Consider the following 15,444-nt stretch of genomic DNA (forward strand, 5'->3'; position numbering starts at 1 on the left):
GGCATATGGCCGAGGGGGGGGGGGGGAGTGCCAAGCTACGAGCTTCCATGGGCTTCACTCTACTTGCCCCTCTTTCTGAAGGCCTCGCACCACCCCCACAGCCGTCTGCAGGGACCTCGCCCTGCCCTGCATCGCAACAGAGACCCACAGCTGAAGAGAGGAGCAGACCAGTCCAAGAGCCTGGGATGCAGCGGCTGAAGCATCGGGACGCGCCTCTCATGTCAGCCTGGCCCCCCACTCAGCCCAAGCGGGGGCCTCCCTCTCCCACTCCAGCGCCTTTCCAGCCAGGGCCAGGCGCCCGCGTGGGAAGACCAGAGAGACGAGGCGTCGGGGGGGGGGGAGTGCCTGGCAGAACAGCGCCCAGGGAGCTCAAGGAGGTGCTACGCCAAGCCCGAGAGGCAACGCAAGTGCACAGCCATGAACGGAGGGAACACGCCACCACACAGCACTGCGTTGCCCGCTGGTACCATCACCCAGCCAGCTTCAGCTGTGGGGCAGTACAGAAATGTAATTAAATTAATAAGCAGCTTAAAGGGTTACATATCTGGGGAGGAGAAAAGTCTTCTCAAGGCCTCCATCCATCACAGCCAACAGCCTGGTCCCCCTCCTTCCACCAGACGGTGGGAACAAGAACGCAAGAGGGGCAGGATATGGCTGGCATCACATCCTCCCCTCCCTTCCCACAGGCATCTGGATGGCAAGTCTGGGAACAGCTGGTGCCTTCCTGGACACGACAGTGATCCGAACCAGAGTGGCATGGCAAGGATCCTCTGCTCAGGTCAAGGACGAATCACTTGGGGGGCCCAGGGATCCAGGGGGGGCCCAGCCCAGGGAAGCACCTGGGCACTCCGCACCCAGGATGCCCCAGCCCACCTCTGCAGCACGGACGCGCGCACAAGGCCCCTCTGAGCACCGCCCGCCCGCCCTCACACACACACACACAGAGCTGCAGACTGCTGGCACCCACCCTTTCCCACCCCAATCCCACACTCAGGCACTCACACACACCAGGCTACCCTGCAACAGGTGTGCCTATTTCACACCTGGCCCTGCATTCCTGAGAGCTGCTTTTCCCTCCTCTCCCACCTCAAAGACACCCCCCCCCCCCGGCTTGGCACCAGCCCATCTTAGAAGAGGGCTGCCCCCTGCTTCTCTCTCACACAGGACAGAGGGAGTAATTTAAGAAATTCTTGTATGAAAAAAGCTCTCTTAAAAATCTGTGTGATTACTCGGGGGCAATTTTTTTTAGCAAATTAAAAGCATTTTAAATCTATTAGTCAAACTGATTGATCAGCTAAATATGGCTGATGTGCCCGTAAGTTGGATACATCCTTGACTTCACTCCCAGCAGGGTTATCAAGGGCTAGAGTCAGGGAGGGCCCGTGGCTCAGTGGCTGATCCCCTGCTTTGCACACAAAAGGCCCCTGGCTCCATCCCCAGCAGCATCCCCAGGTAGGGTGAGAAAAGAATCCTGCCTGAAACCCTGAAGAGCTGCTGCTGCCGGTCAGTGCAGCCAGTACTGGGCTAGATGGACCCCGGGGCTGACTCGGTTTAAGGCAGCTGCTGCCCATGTTCCGATGTACGGTTTTGTGACCATCCTCCTGGCCAGCGGCCAGCTCTCAGCCAGTCTTCCCTGCTCACCCTTGGGCCAGCTGAAGTCACAGCCGTGAGGGGGTGCACGTGTGTGTGGCCAGGAGTTCAAGGACAAAGGCCCAGCAACTTCCCCACATGGGCTCCCAGAGGCAGGCAGTGGTGGACCTTGCCTTTACGGGCACAAAATACAACCCTCCCACCATCCTTAACAATTAAATCAAGACAGCTTGCAACACATCAGAGCACCATAGAGAAGACAAGGGTAAAGTCGCCGGCAAAGAATAAACGCAAACCAAGGAGACCCCAGCACCACTGAGGTCACGCCGTGCGCCACTGAGCCCCCGTGTGACACCAGTGGCAGCTATGTGTAATGCTTGGGAACGGATGCTCTCTACCAGCCTTCCCTACAAGTAACCTCCCTTGTAGACCATGGGAATGCTGTAGACATCATATACCTCGACTTCAGCAAAGCTTTCAACAAAGTGCCCCATGATATCCCGATGAGCAAACTAGCTCAAAGTGGGCTAGATGAAACAACGATCCGGTGGATCCACAGTTGGCTACAGAGTCGGACTCAAAGAGTGCTTCTCAATGGGATCTTCTCAAACTGGGGAGAAGTAACAAGTGGGCTACCGCAGGGCTCAGTCCTGGGCCCAGTGCTCTTCCACATTATTATTAATGACTTGGAGGAGGAGGTGCAGGGAATGCTGATCAGATTTGCAGATGACACCAAATTGGGCGGGACAGCTAATACTTTGGAAGACAGAAACAAAATTCAAAGTGATCTGGATAGACTGGAGCGCTGGGCAGATAACAACAGAATGACATTTCATAGGGATAAATGCCAAGTTCTGCACCTAGGAAAAAGAAACCAAATGCACAATTACAAGATGGGGGATACGTGGCTCAACCACACTACAAGTGAGAAGGATCTTGGAATGGTTGTCGATCACAAGCTGAATATAAGCCAACAATGTGATGTGGCTGCAAAAAAGGCAAATGGTCTTTTGGGCTGCATTCATAGAAGCATAGCTTCCAAATCCCGGGAAGTACTAGTTCCCCTCTACTCAGCACTGGTAAGGCCTCATCTGGAGTACTGTGTCCAGTTCTGGGCACCACACTTTAAGAAGGATGCAGACAAACTGGAGAGGGTTCAGAGGAGGGCAACAAAGATAATCAGGGGACTGGAAACAAAGCCCTATGAAGAGAGACTGAAAGAACTGGGCATGTTTAGCCTTGAGAAGAGAAGACTGAGGGGAGATATGATAGCACTCTTCAAGTACTTGAAAGGTTGTCACAGACAGGAAGGCTAGGATCTCTTCTTGGTCATCCCAGAGTGCAGGACACGGAATAATGGGCTCAAGTGACAGGAAGCCAGATTCTGGCTGAACATCAGGAAAAACGTCCTGACTGTAAGAGCAATACGACAATGGGCTCTCCCACACTGGAGGCCTTCAAGACGAGGCTGGACAGCCATCTGTCAGGGATGCTCTGACTTGGACTCCTGCATTGAGCAGGGGGTTGGACTTGATGGCCTTGTAGGCCCCTTCCAACCCTACTATTCTATGATTCCCCAACTTGGTGCTCATGCTGGCTGGGAATTATGTGAGCTGTAGTCCAGAACATCTGGAGGGCACCAGGTCAGGGTAGGCTGCTCTAGATATTCTGGCACAAGGACCACACAACACGGGGGAGATCCTGCGAGGCCCTCTCCACAAAGGCAGCAAGGCCCAGCTCACCGCAGGCATCCCTGGTTTCAGGCTTGTACAGTGCGGAGGTTGTTCGTTTGACAGGATGCCAGGAGGCGATGGGCTGTTTCAGGAACTGCCCTCTTCTGCTTCAAGAAGAGCAGAGTGAATGCCAAACATCCAGCTGGAGCTGGAGGGCAACCAGGATATCGAGCTCTCCTACTCAGCAGTCTCCCATATGGCCCCAGAATTCAACCCGTGGAGGTGATTGATATTCGCATAAACAAAACACACCCTGGTGTGCCAGTCCAAAGGAGAGCGTCCACTCAAAGTCTTACACACACAGCAAAAATAAAGTCTCAAAGTCTACCAGGTGAAAGTATTCAAATGCAGATGTGTGTGAAAATTAAGCAATGCATGGCTGCCTTTTTAAATAAATAAATGAATAAATGAATGAATGAATAAATACCGAAGCTTCTCCAACAACTGGGGAATCCAGATGATAAAAGAACTTCCTAAAAGACTGCAGCATTTCATCTGAACCTTACCATGTGATCACCTCCTATTATAAGGCAGAAAGGAACCCAATCCAACACACACTTTTCCAACTTACATAGCTCCATCCCATGACAGAGCACAGGTCACTGCTTTTTTAGGATGTACACCAGCCTCCCCCAACTTGATGCGCTCCAGATGTCTTAAGACTGCAACTCCCATAATTCCCATGGCCATTGGCCATGCTGACTGGGAATTATGGGACTTGTAGTCTAATACATCTGGAGAGCACTGAGTTAGGGAAGGCTGATTTACACCAGGCCATTTTCAACAACACTCGTAACCTCATGTAAACCTTTGAAACAGAAGATTCATGAATCAAATGCATTACACAAAAGTGACCCAAAATTTTCTGCGCTCATATGGATATCTCAATGACCCAATTCAAATAACAACTGAACCTTTTAATAAAAAGATTCAGAACCCTAATTTCTCATCCAAACCTCCTGGAGTCCTAGAATTAAGACAGAAACCCCAAACGCTCTCCCACTGTAATAGGGAAGACGTCCAAGCATAGATCGCTGTAATGAAGAGGATGTGCCTTTCCTACATGCCCCTATTTGCCCTTGCTTGGATCACGCATCAAAAGCATCCCCACAATAGCAGGAATAAAAAGGGAGCTGCCCATTCTGATAGCATTATCAAAGAACCACGTACATAGCACTTCCAAGCACTCAGTGCTTTGCGTATGACAAGTCAGAATCCTCACCACTGACCAGGGAAGGTTAATACTATTATCTCCATATTGCAGCAGGGAATGGGGGGCTGAAGCCGGAGGGGTGCAGCTGGTCTAAGGGACAGGGAGCGTTCAAGGCAGAAGCCAGGTCCCCCGGGACGCTTCTCAATCCATAGCTCAGGGCCAATGCTGATCAAATTTGCAGATGACACAAAATTGGGCGGGATAGCTAATACTTTGGAAGACAGAAACAACATTCAAAGAGATCTGGATAGACTGGAGCGCTGGGCAGAAAACAACAGAATGACATTTAATAGGGATAAATGCCAAGTTCTGCACCTAGGAAAAAGAAACCAAATGCACAGTTACAAGATGGGGGATACTTGGCTCAACAACACTACAAGCGGGAAGGATCTTGGAATTGTTGTCGATCACAAGCTGAATATGAGCCAACAATGGGATGTGGCTGCAAAAAAGGCCAATGCTCTTTTGGGCTGCATTCACAGAAGCATAGCTTCCAAATCCCGGGAAGTACTAGTTCCCCTCTACTCAGCACTGGTTCGGCCTCATCTGGAGTACTGTGTCCAGTTCTGGGCACCACACTTTCAGAAGGATGCAGACAAACTGGAGAGGGTTCAGAGGAGGGCAACAAAGATGATCAGGGGACTGGAAACAAAGCCCTGTGAGGAGAGACTGAAAGCACTGGGCATGTTTAGCCTTGAGAAGAGAAGACTGAGGGGAGATAGGATAGCGCTCTTCAAGGACTTGAAAGGCTGCCACAGAGAGGGAGGCCAGGATCTCTTCTCGATCATCCCAGAGTGCAGGACATGGAAGAATGGGCTCAAGTGACAGGAAGCCAGATTCCGGCTGAACATCAGGAAAACCTTCCTGACTGTTAGAGCGGTATGACAATGGAACCGATTACCTGGGGAGGTGGTGGGCTCTCCCACACTGGAGGCGTTCAAGACGAGGCTGGGCAGCCGTCTGCCAGGGATGCTCTGACTTGGACTCCTGCCTTGAGCAGGGGGTTGGACTCGATGGCCTTGTAGGCCCCTTCTAGCCCTCCTGTTCTACGATTCTATGATTCTATACGCTGGACATGACACAAGAGATCCTGCAGATTTTGCCTGCTGACAAACAGCTGACGTTGCCTCTCCAGGAACACAGAGCAGGGGAGAAGGAGCAGGGCCAACCCCAAGCACTGTGGCCCTGAGCCGGACCGGGGTCCCACTGTGGCTCCGTTTAGAATTTTAAAAGAACAGCAAGAAGGGAGTCCAGCCGCCGATAGGGAGGTGAGAAGAGCCCTGCTGGATCAGACAAGCAGCCTGCTCAGACAGCGGCCAGCCGGCTGCCCCATGGGAAGCGCACCAGCACCCTCCTGCCCATGTCCCCAGCAACGGGCAGAGAGGCATCCTGCCTCTGAACCTGGAGGCAAGATAGCCATGATGACTGTGGCCATTGGCAACCACACCCTCCACGCGGAAGAATAGGGCCACTGATCTGCTCTTTCCATCTCATCTAGTCCTTGGTTCAACTCCAGTCTCTTCCATGAGCTCCTTAGGTGACCTACGCCTACGCTCTCACCGCTCTAGTATGGGCGTATAGAGATTAGCCTTCATCCAGGGCCTGCAGAAGCTGCCACCACCGGGGAAGAGGCGTGCCCGCTGCTGCTGGGGCTGCTGCTGGGGCTGCTGCTGGGGCTGCTGCTGGGGCTGCTGCTGGGGCTGCTGCTGGGGCTGCTGCCACCACCAACACCAGGCCTTCCCTGTGGACTTCTGCCCGACAGACCGCCAGGCCCTGCAGGACCAGGCCCCCAGGTACCGAGCCAGCTGTGCTGCTTCCAGCTGCCCCTTCCTGGAGGGGCTACATAAGCCGGCTGGCTGAGGTGGCCTGGGAGAGCCAGGGCCTGCAGGAGAAGCTGCCACCACCAGGGGAGAGTGCCTGCCGCTGCGCCGCCGCCACCACAATCCCTGCTGTGGACTCCTGCCTGGCAGTATTTTTAAAGGGGATTTTTTAATTTATTTTTTTTTTAATTTCTGGGGGATTCTGTTGTTTGTAGGGGTGGGTAGCCTGCCTGATAGGCGGGAGCGAGGGGGCATGTGTCCACCTGACGGAGGCAGTGGGGGGAGCGTTGGGGGCCAGAACATACCGAGGCTGGGCGGCAGGCACTGGCGGAGCGCTAGGGGAAGCCATGCCAGGTAAGGGGAACAGGGCAGAGATGTACAATGACTGTCCCCTGCTCCGGGCCTGTCCAGAGTCAAAGGATGGCTGGGGAGGCGTGACGCCACCTTCTGGCCTTCGTTTGCTGCTCTGCAACGCCAGGTCTGTTACCCAGGAAACATCCCTCATCCATGACATGATCCGGGATGAGGGTGCGGACCTGGCATGTATTACGGAGACCGGGCTGGCTGAGGCCGCTGCTCCAGCTCTGGCAGCCATGTGCCCAGCCGGGTTTTCGTATGCACAGCAGCCGAGGGCTGGGGATCGGGGAGGGGGAGTGGCTGTTATCTACCGGGAGTCCTGGTCCTCACTAGACCCCCTCTCCGGGAGACCAAGGTTGCCGAGTGCATGTACTGGAGGCTGGGCCAGAAGGGCAGTCTAGGGATTCTGCTTGTGTACCGTCCACCCCGCTGCATGACTGACTCCCTGGCCGAGGTGCTTGAGGTGGTCTCTGATGTGCGTGTGCAGTCCCCTAACTTAATGGCGTTGGGGGACTTCAACATACATTCAGAGGCTGTCCTCACGGGGGCACCTAGGAACTTCATGGAGACCATGGCTTCCTGAGAGCTGCACCATATTCTAACTGGGCCCACCCATGTAGCCGCTCATGCGCTAGACCTTGTGTTTGTTTCTGGGGAAGCGGGGAGTGATCTGGAAGTCAGGGGTGTATCCACCACCCCTTTGTCATGGTCAGATCACTATCTGGTGACGTTGGACTTCTCGGTTCCACAACCCCTCCGCAGGGGTGGAGGACCCATTAAAGTGGTCCGCCCCAGGCGTCTTATGGATCCAAATGGATTCCTGAACGCACTTGGGGATTCTCTGGACCACGCCAACGGCCACTTGGTCGAGACCCTGGTGGCTCCGAAATGCCCTCTCCCCCTGAACAGGGCTCAGACTGCGCCACGGGTCAATCCGTGGTTACGAGCTCTGAAACAGGAGGTGAGACGGCGAGAGCGTCGGTGGTGGAAGTCTCGCTCCGAGGACGATCGGACACAGGCCAGAGCTGTATCTTCAGCCTATCACGTGGCGGTGAAGGCAGCGTAAAAGGAATACTATGCTGCCTCTATCGCGTCCACAGACTGCTGTCCCAGGAGGCTGTTCCAAGTGGTCCGGAGCATGGTCAGTCCGGCTGCTCCAGAACGGCTGGAGCATTCTAAGGCCTCCTGTGAGGCTTTGGCAAGGCACTTTGCAGATAAAACTGATAGGATGAGGAGTGTTATTCCTTGCGCCATGGATACAGTTAGAGAGCGAGAGGCGGCCTGTGGCAAACCAGTTTTGTGGGATCGGTTCCAGCTTCTTCCTTCTGACGAAGTGGACAAGGTGCTGTCATCTGTAAAGCCGACCATCTTGGCTCATTATGGGCTGCAGAGAAACTGGGTGAGGGGATCAGGGCGGTGGTGAACGCCTCCCTTGAGGAGGGAGTGATGCCATCAGCTCTCAAGGAGGCAGTGATAAGACTGCTCTTAAAGAAGCCCTCCTCGGATCCCCAAGTTCTGAACAACTTTCGCCCGGTCTCGAATCTGCCATTTTGGGGCAAGGTGATTGAGCGGGTGGTGGCGATGCAGTTGAAGGCACACTTGGAAGAAGCCAATTATATAGATCCATTTCAGTTAGGCTTCAGGCCTGGGCATGGGACAGAAACGGCCCTGGTCGCCCTGGTGGATGATATGAGGTGGGCTCTGGATAGGGGTGAATGCTCCTTCCTTGTTCTCCTCGACCTCTCGGTGGCTTTTGATACTGTTGACCACGGTATCCTCCTGGACCGCCTGGAGGGAGTGGGCATTAGAGACACCGTATTGCAGTGGTTCCGGTCCCTCCTCTCCAGCAGGTACCAGAGGGTAGCACTTGGAGAGGAGGTTTCGGACCCGTGGCCGCTCACTTGTGGGGTGCCACAGGGTTCTATCCTCTCCCCGATGCTATTTAACATCTATGTGAAGCCGCTGGGGGCTATCATCAGGAGGTTTGGGGTGCGGTGTCATCAATATGCGGAGGACACGCAGCTCTACCTCTCGTTCAAATCTTCACCAAGGTTGGCCGTAGAATCCCTGTCCAAATGTCTGGAGACGGTGAGTGGCTGGATGGGGAGGAATAAGCTGAAGCTGAACCCTGACAAGACTGAGGTACTTTTGGTGGGAGACAAGAGGAGGCTGGGGGATGTTGGCCTGGTGTTGAATGGTGTACAGCTACCCTTGAAAGACCAGGTCCACAGCCTGGGGGTCATTTTGGACTCCCAGCTGACCATGGAGGCTCAGGTCTCAGCTGTGAGCCGGACAGCACTGTATCAACTCCATCTGATACAGCGGCTGTGCCCCTTCCTTCCTGGCCATCTGCTCCCATCGGTATTATATTCCCTGGTCTCCTCTCCTCTAGACTACTGTAATGCGCTCTACGAGGGGTTACCCTTGAAGACAGCTCGGAAGCTGCAGCTGGTACAGAACGTGGCGGCTCGCCTGATTAAAGGCAGCCACCAGTGAGATCACATCACTCCAGTGCTGAAGGAGTTGCACTGGTTACCAGTTGTTTTCCAGGCCAAATTCAAGGTGTTGGTTTTGGCCTTTAAAACCCTATATGGTTCTGGCCCAGCCTATCTTAAGGAGCGCCTCCAGCAACACCAGACAGGCCGCTTAACAAGATCAGCCTTGGATGGCCTTCTCTCTGTCCCATCAGCCAGGACAGCTAGGCTGGTGGGGATGAGGGAGAGGGCCTTGTCTGTGGTGGCCCCCACTCTGTGGAACTCCCTCCCTAGAGAACTCTGCCATGCCCTCTTTAATGAGATTCCGCTGTGCATTAAAAACGTGGTTGTTCAGGCAAGCATTTGGGGTGGGTTAGGGTATTTTAGAAAATGTTTTTACTGTAGAATTTTATTGTTTTAAACTGTTTTATTATGTACTTTGTATGTCACCTGGAGTGGCTGGGTGACCAGCCAGATGGGCGATTAATATATTTAATAAATAAATAAATGTACATGAACACTCTGTAGCCTCATCTAAATGCTAATCATTGCAAGGAGTCTCTAATTAAGGAGTGTCAATATACTAGAACGTGGTTCCAGCATCAATCAAGCCACAAATCTATGAGTTTTTCCTGTGGGGGAAAGCCAATGTCCATTTCTGGTGATTCGGGACATGCAGACGACAAACCGAAGCCCTATCAGTGAGCCTAGAGGATGCATGGGCTGGGCCTCGCCGGCAGAGGCAGGAACCTTTCCCGCAACCACCTGGGCACAAGCCACAGCCCCTGTGACTGCTGACACAAAATGCGTGTCCTGCGTATTTCTATCAATAGGCACTGTGCCAGCTTACAGCAGCCTCCCACTGGCTGGGGGATTATGGGAGTTGTAGTTCAACACATTTGGATGGTGCCAGATTGCAGAAGGCCACAGTGAAATGATACAGTCAAATCCACACTTGGGCAACAACATTTCACCACACAGGTGCATCTGCAGAAGGTGGACTTTGAACGCAACAGTTCCTGGGGCGAAGCTACCTGGGCCCAATAGCTTCATTTGTGATGCTTTGAGGAATTCCGGTTCCCTAAGATACGTTGAGTCATAAGCTCAGCTTCTGATGAACCCACAGCTAACGAGCACCAGCAGCATGCAAGGTAGTGAACAGAGTTTACACCAGAAGGGTGAGATTTTCTTGGTGTAAATTCTATATGTAATCAATCCAGATTAATCAGTGCACAGCATTTCCATTCTCACCTATTTCACACACAAGCATTTGTTGATGGGTACAATAATTCAATCCTTTAGCCATTCTAACTGTCAGACACAGAGTGTGGTCAGCGGGCAAGAAACACTAGTGAAGAGAGCCATTGCTCCCAGAGCATTCACAGACCCAGTCAGCCCCTCCCGAGAGTGGAAACTTTTGGCAACATGTATGTGTACATAAGAGACAGAGATGCCCATCCACCCTAATTGAATTATCTCAGTGTTTAACCTAAAATAATACCGGGTATTTAAGTAATAATATTTTAAATAAATAAAAATGATGTTGCATTTAAGCGGTTGGTTTTCCTTTACCAATTAGAAATAGCAGATATGATAGCTGCTTTAAGACCCTCGTTTGACTGAGAAGCAGGGGAGAAGTGGAGGAAGATAAAAGGGGGAAAATGAGTACAACCTACAGCTGAGTCAGTGCCACAGTTAAAATAACCTCACTGCACCTTATGTGACGGAGCGAAGCCTACAAGGCAGCATCTGAATTGCACGAGGTGGGGGGTAAGCCAAGGCAGGCAGATGCATTTACGGCAGACTTGAAAGGCAGCAACAGAAATTCAGTAAAGATGAACGCTGCCGGAAGACAAACAGCCATTTCTTCAATTATTAACGTTAACAGATGAGAAAATTTCCTGAAACCACATGCTTACTCATTCAGTCCTCTTATTTGCAACCCACCACATTTGCGCACACTCAATGTACAAGGAAACAGGAGCTTATTAATGGAGAGATTATTCCCGCATCACCCTAATTATTCCCGTATCACCCTAAGCCACTGATTTCACCCCTTCTCTTCTTTAGAGCTAGGGAAGTCCTTGGCTTCAAAGAAAAGCTACTGCAATTACTTGCAAAGCCAAAAGGGTCTTTTGATGGCATCCTCCCCTTCAGATTATCTGAACGTCTTTCATTTGTTTTGGCTTGACCCCACATCCTAACCCAGAGCCAGACAACAGGAAACAATGCCTTAATTACAGAAATGAGGCGCTCCACCAGCCTGTCAAGACACACCTCACTCGTCCACCCAATGCCCAGCAAGATGAAAAAATTAGTCCCTCTCACATAGTGAAAGAACCCAACGGGGTCACCCCGTGAAATTCAGGGGCAGTGAATACGGGACAGACAAAAGGATGTCCTTCACACAGCACACAATGGGGGGTATGCGTTGCCACAGTGTGCCGATGGCTTCTTGCTCTGCTTGCCTGAAAGGGGGACGGAAGGATTCACTGGGGGGGGGTCGATCAACAGGAGTCATAGGACCGGAACAGTCCAGACCCGGCCAGGGGGTGCTGCAAGGAGTGCAACAAGATCCTGGAAGGTCAAGCTTTGCACTTTACTGCTAGCCACCTCGAGCACCACTTGGTAGAACGGCAACACACATTCAACAACGAAACGAACAACACGCAAGCACATGACAGCACCGTGCAAACGTGGAGCGCGCCCGCTGCAATTCTGTGCAGGTGGAGAACCGAGCTCTGAGCATCTTGCGCAGCATCCCGAGAGCCTCGCCCACTTTCTTTCTAGCCCTCCCAGTGGTGAAGCCAAAAGGCCCCCGGGCCACGCTTGGGGAACTCCCCAGCCACGGAGCAGGCTCCGTGGTGCTGGCCACTGGCAGAGGAGGAAGGGGCTTCCACACCTCATCCACCTCCTTCCTGGCCCTTCCTCATCGTGTACAGAGAAGCAGAATCAACGGCGGCCCCCAACCCACAGGCGCAATACTGCACCCTGCACGCAGTCCGCGCAGCTTTACAGAATCCGCCTCCACAAGACGTGCAGGTGCCACCGGCTTTAATAGAGGATCAGACACATTCCTGGACATGGGGGAGGAAGAGAGGTCAACCAGTGGCGATCGGATGCGAAAGCAAAATAGAACCTCCACATTCAGATGCAGTGTACCTCAGAAAGCCACTTGCGAAGAGCAACAGTGGTGGAGAGCCAGTGCCCTCACACCCTGCTTGTGGGATTCCCAGAGGCACCTGCAGGCCACCATGGGAAATAGGGCTTGATGGCCCCACCTTTGTCTGATCCATCACCAAGTAGGGCTCTGACTAGGCTTTTAACAGGAGTTGCCGACACACGGCCGCCTGACTCCTGCCCAGCTCTCATCCACTTCTAGGGCAGAGAACTGTGTCTCATTTTCTTAAAACATCTGTCACTCTCTACAACACCTGTTTCTCTTGGGTCCTGCAGCTGTGGAGCAAAGTTGTTTTCACAAAGTATATTCAATGTCAATTTCATTTTCTCCATAAACCCTGCTTAGGCTTTTAGTAAGCAAAATGCTTTGGGCCTCAAAAAGGATGCAGACAATGGGGGGCGGGGGAGGAGATGACCTTGGTAATTTAGTTAATGGACCATCCTTCATCATATGGAAAAAGGCCTAGCCAACCTTTCTCAACCAGGAGCCCTCCAGATGGGTTGGACTACAACTCCCATATTCCCCCAGCCTCCAACACATCTGGAGGGCTCCTGGTTGGGAAGGGCTGGTTTAAATTGCTGGGTCTTTTTAGATTGGGGAAAGGAGAAAAGATTAGAGTGAAAGTCAAGTGAGCCAAGGCAAGAAGATCTATAGAAGTGAAGAGAAAATCGCAGTGCATAAGTTATTTACTTTGTCCCCGTACATGTAAGTGTGGGGTTATTTTCGGAAATCACTAGTTTGAAGACAAAAAGCAAATACTTCTTCACAAAACACAGATTTAACTAGGGGAACTCTCTGCCACCAGACGCTGTAACTCACTCCAGCACGAACGCCTTCTTAAAAAGTTGCATAAATCTCTGGAAAATGAGACCTACTGTTGGCTTCTAGCCCCCAAGCAGGCAGAGGCTCAGCCTCCACCTTCAAGGCGACGGCGCGCTTTGGACGGCCAGGCACTGGCTTCCATCCCCAGCTTACCCGCTCCGCTCCGCAGCCGGCTCCTCTGCCCCAATGGAGGACAGCAAACGCAGAACCATGACAGCCAAGCTACGCGCGAGGCAAAGTCTTGTCTCGGCATTCCCAGTTGTTCAAAACAAAACGAGGTTGTTGCGATGTGAGAAAGGGTGGCAGGGGCAGCCTCCCGTCCCCTGCGGTTCTTTTCTGGCTAAAATGCCCCCCCCCCCGCTTTTCTCCATGCAGGAAGGAAGGGGGGCGCTGGGCGGCCAACGGGCTGCGCACCCGCCTTTAAATTCAGCCCCCTCCCGGTAAAATACGCGGAGCGGCATGCTGGGGAAGGAGCGCCTGCGAAGGGCGGCCGGGCGGGCCGCGCTTCCGGAGCGGGCTGCAAGCGGGGCGTCTGCCGGACCAGCGCCGCCGCGCTTCGGCGAGGAAGGGCCGGAGCTCGGGGCAGCGCCTGCCTGCGCTCGGAAGCTCCCCGGCTCAGTCCCTCGCCGGGCCGGGCCGGGCCGGGCCGGGGCTGCCAGCCCGTGCGGCCGACACCGGCCCCCACGGGCCCCGGCAGAAGAGGCCGGTGCCGACGCTCCAGCCAGCGGCGGCCGCGGCGGTCTCGGCCCATCGCGCCCGAGGGCGGGCGGCTTCGCGAGGGGGCCGGCCCGGAAGCCCTCGCGCCCCGTCTGCTGGGCGCGGCGCCACGGGCGGCCCGCGGACGCGGCGGGGCAGCCGCCGCGCGGCCCCTCGAGGGCCCCCCGCGCAGCCCTCGGCCGGGCCGGGCCGGGCCTGCGGCGTCGCCCGCTCGCCCGCCCGCCCGCGAGCGACTTACTTGTAGGTGAGGCCGTCGGCGATGGCGAAGAGCTGCTGCGCCGTCAGCCCGTCCTCCGGGACGTAGCCGGTGCCGCCGCTGATCAGGTAGTCGGCCATGCTGCGAAGGGGAGAAGGGGAGAGCCGTCAGCAGCCGCCGCCACGCGCCCCGCAGGCGCCGGCCGAGGCGGCGCGGCGCTCCGCACATGCTCAGAGGCGCCCGCCTGCTGCGGCGCCTCCTCCGGGCCGGCCGCGCCCCGACCCGCCCGCGCAGACGCCGCGCTGCCAGGCCGCACAGGCAGGCCGCGGCGCCGCCGCCTCTCGCCGGGCCCGCCGCGCGGGAGGCGGCGCCCGGGCTTCGCTCGCCCGCCCGCCCACCTCGGCGGCGCCCCCTCGCCCATGGCGCCGGGCCGGCTCCCGGCGGCGGCGTCCTCCGCCGCCTCCCCTCTGCTGCAGCAGCCGCCGCCGCCGCGCGCGCTTCCTCCTCCGCCCTCGCTCGGCCGGCCGCCCGGCGCGTGCGTGGCGCGTCGCTGCCGCCGCCGCGGCCTTCCGCGGGCGCGCGGGGCGGGGCGGGGCAGGGCGCCTCCGCCCGCCCCGCCCCGCCGCTCTGCCTCGGCGCGGCCCGCGGAGCGCCCCGCGGGACCCCGCCCGCGCGCACGAGAGGGCCGCGGCGGGCGGCTCGCGCGGGCCGGTGCTGTGCGCCGCCCGCCGCCGCCGCGAGGCGCCCGGGTGCCGGGGCGGGCCAGAGCGCCGAGCCGCGCGGCCCCGCGGAGGCGGCGCAGGCGGGCGGAGCCCCGGGCAGCGCGCGGCCGCGCCGGGCGCCCCGCGCCGGCTGTGAAGGCGGCGCCGCCCCCGCCGCCGCGCCTCGTGCTGGGCCGCGGCGCCCAGCAGCCCCGGCGACCCGCCGGCCCTCCCGCCGCTCGGTGGCGCCTGCCGGGCACAGCGCGCGGCCGCCGGCGGCCCCGCGGAGGAGCTGGCCGGAGGCTGTTAGCGGCGGGGCGGCGGGCGCGCTCCCGCCGCCGTGGCCGGGGCTCCAGCGCCCCGGCTGCCCCGCCGGGAAAGCCGCAGGCGGCGGAGCCGGGCCAGGTGGCAGCGGGGCCCGGACCGCGGCGGGCTCGTCCGCCCGCGCCCGGCCTGCACGCGGAGCCCCGCCCGGCCGGCCGGCCGGCGGGCGGAGTTGCGGCCCCAGCCCCGGGCCTCCCATCCCCTCGCCGGCGCAGGTCGTCGCGGGGCTCAGCTGCGCGCGGGCCCTGAAGCAGGGAGCGGGCCAGGGGCCAGTTCTGCGCGCTCGGCCCATGTCCGAGGCGGGGGACGTCCTCCG

General features: G+C 56.4%; 1 protein-coding gene across 9 annotated transcripts in view; it reads right to left on the minus strand.

Moving 5' to 3' along the window:
• Window positions 1-14,621, minus strand: part of IMPDH1 (inosine monophosphate dehydrogenase 1) — a 36,264-nt gene extending 21,643 nt beyond the window's left edge. For 6 of the 9 annotated variants that reach the window (XR_014784186.1, XR_014784185.1, XM_084808787.1 and 3 more), the window contains exons 1-2: window positions 14,502-14,621; window positions 14,146-14,244 (exon numbers count right to left, since the gene is read on the minus strand). Coding sequence is in view for 5 of the 9 variants with exons in the window: in XM_084808787.1 (XP_084664913.1) it covers window positions 14,146-14,244; window positions 14,502-14,524 (122 nt within the window). In the remaining 4 variants the exon portion in view is untranslated. The other 3 variants (XM_084808791.1, XM_084808789.1, XM_084808788.1) reach the window with 2 other exon arrangements.
• Between the last annotated feature and the right edge of the window lie 823 nt (window positions 14,622-15,444).

The sequence above is a fragment of the Heloderma suspectum genome, chromosome 7 (assembly GCF_057233095.1).
Source record: "Heloderma suspectum isolate Gila_16-S chromosome 7, 16-S_ref, whole genome shotgun sequence".
NCBI lineage: Eukaryota > Metazoa > Chordata > Lepidosauria > Squamata > Helodermatidae > Heloderma > Heloderma suspectum.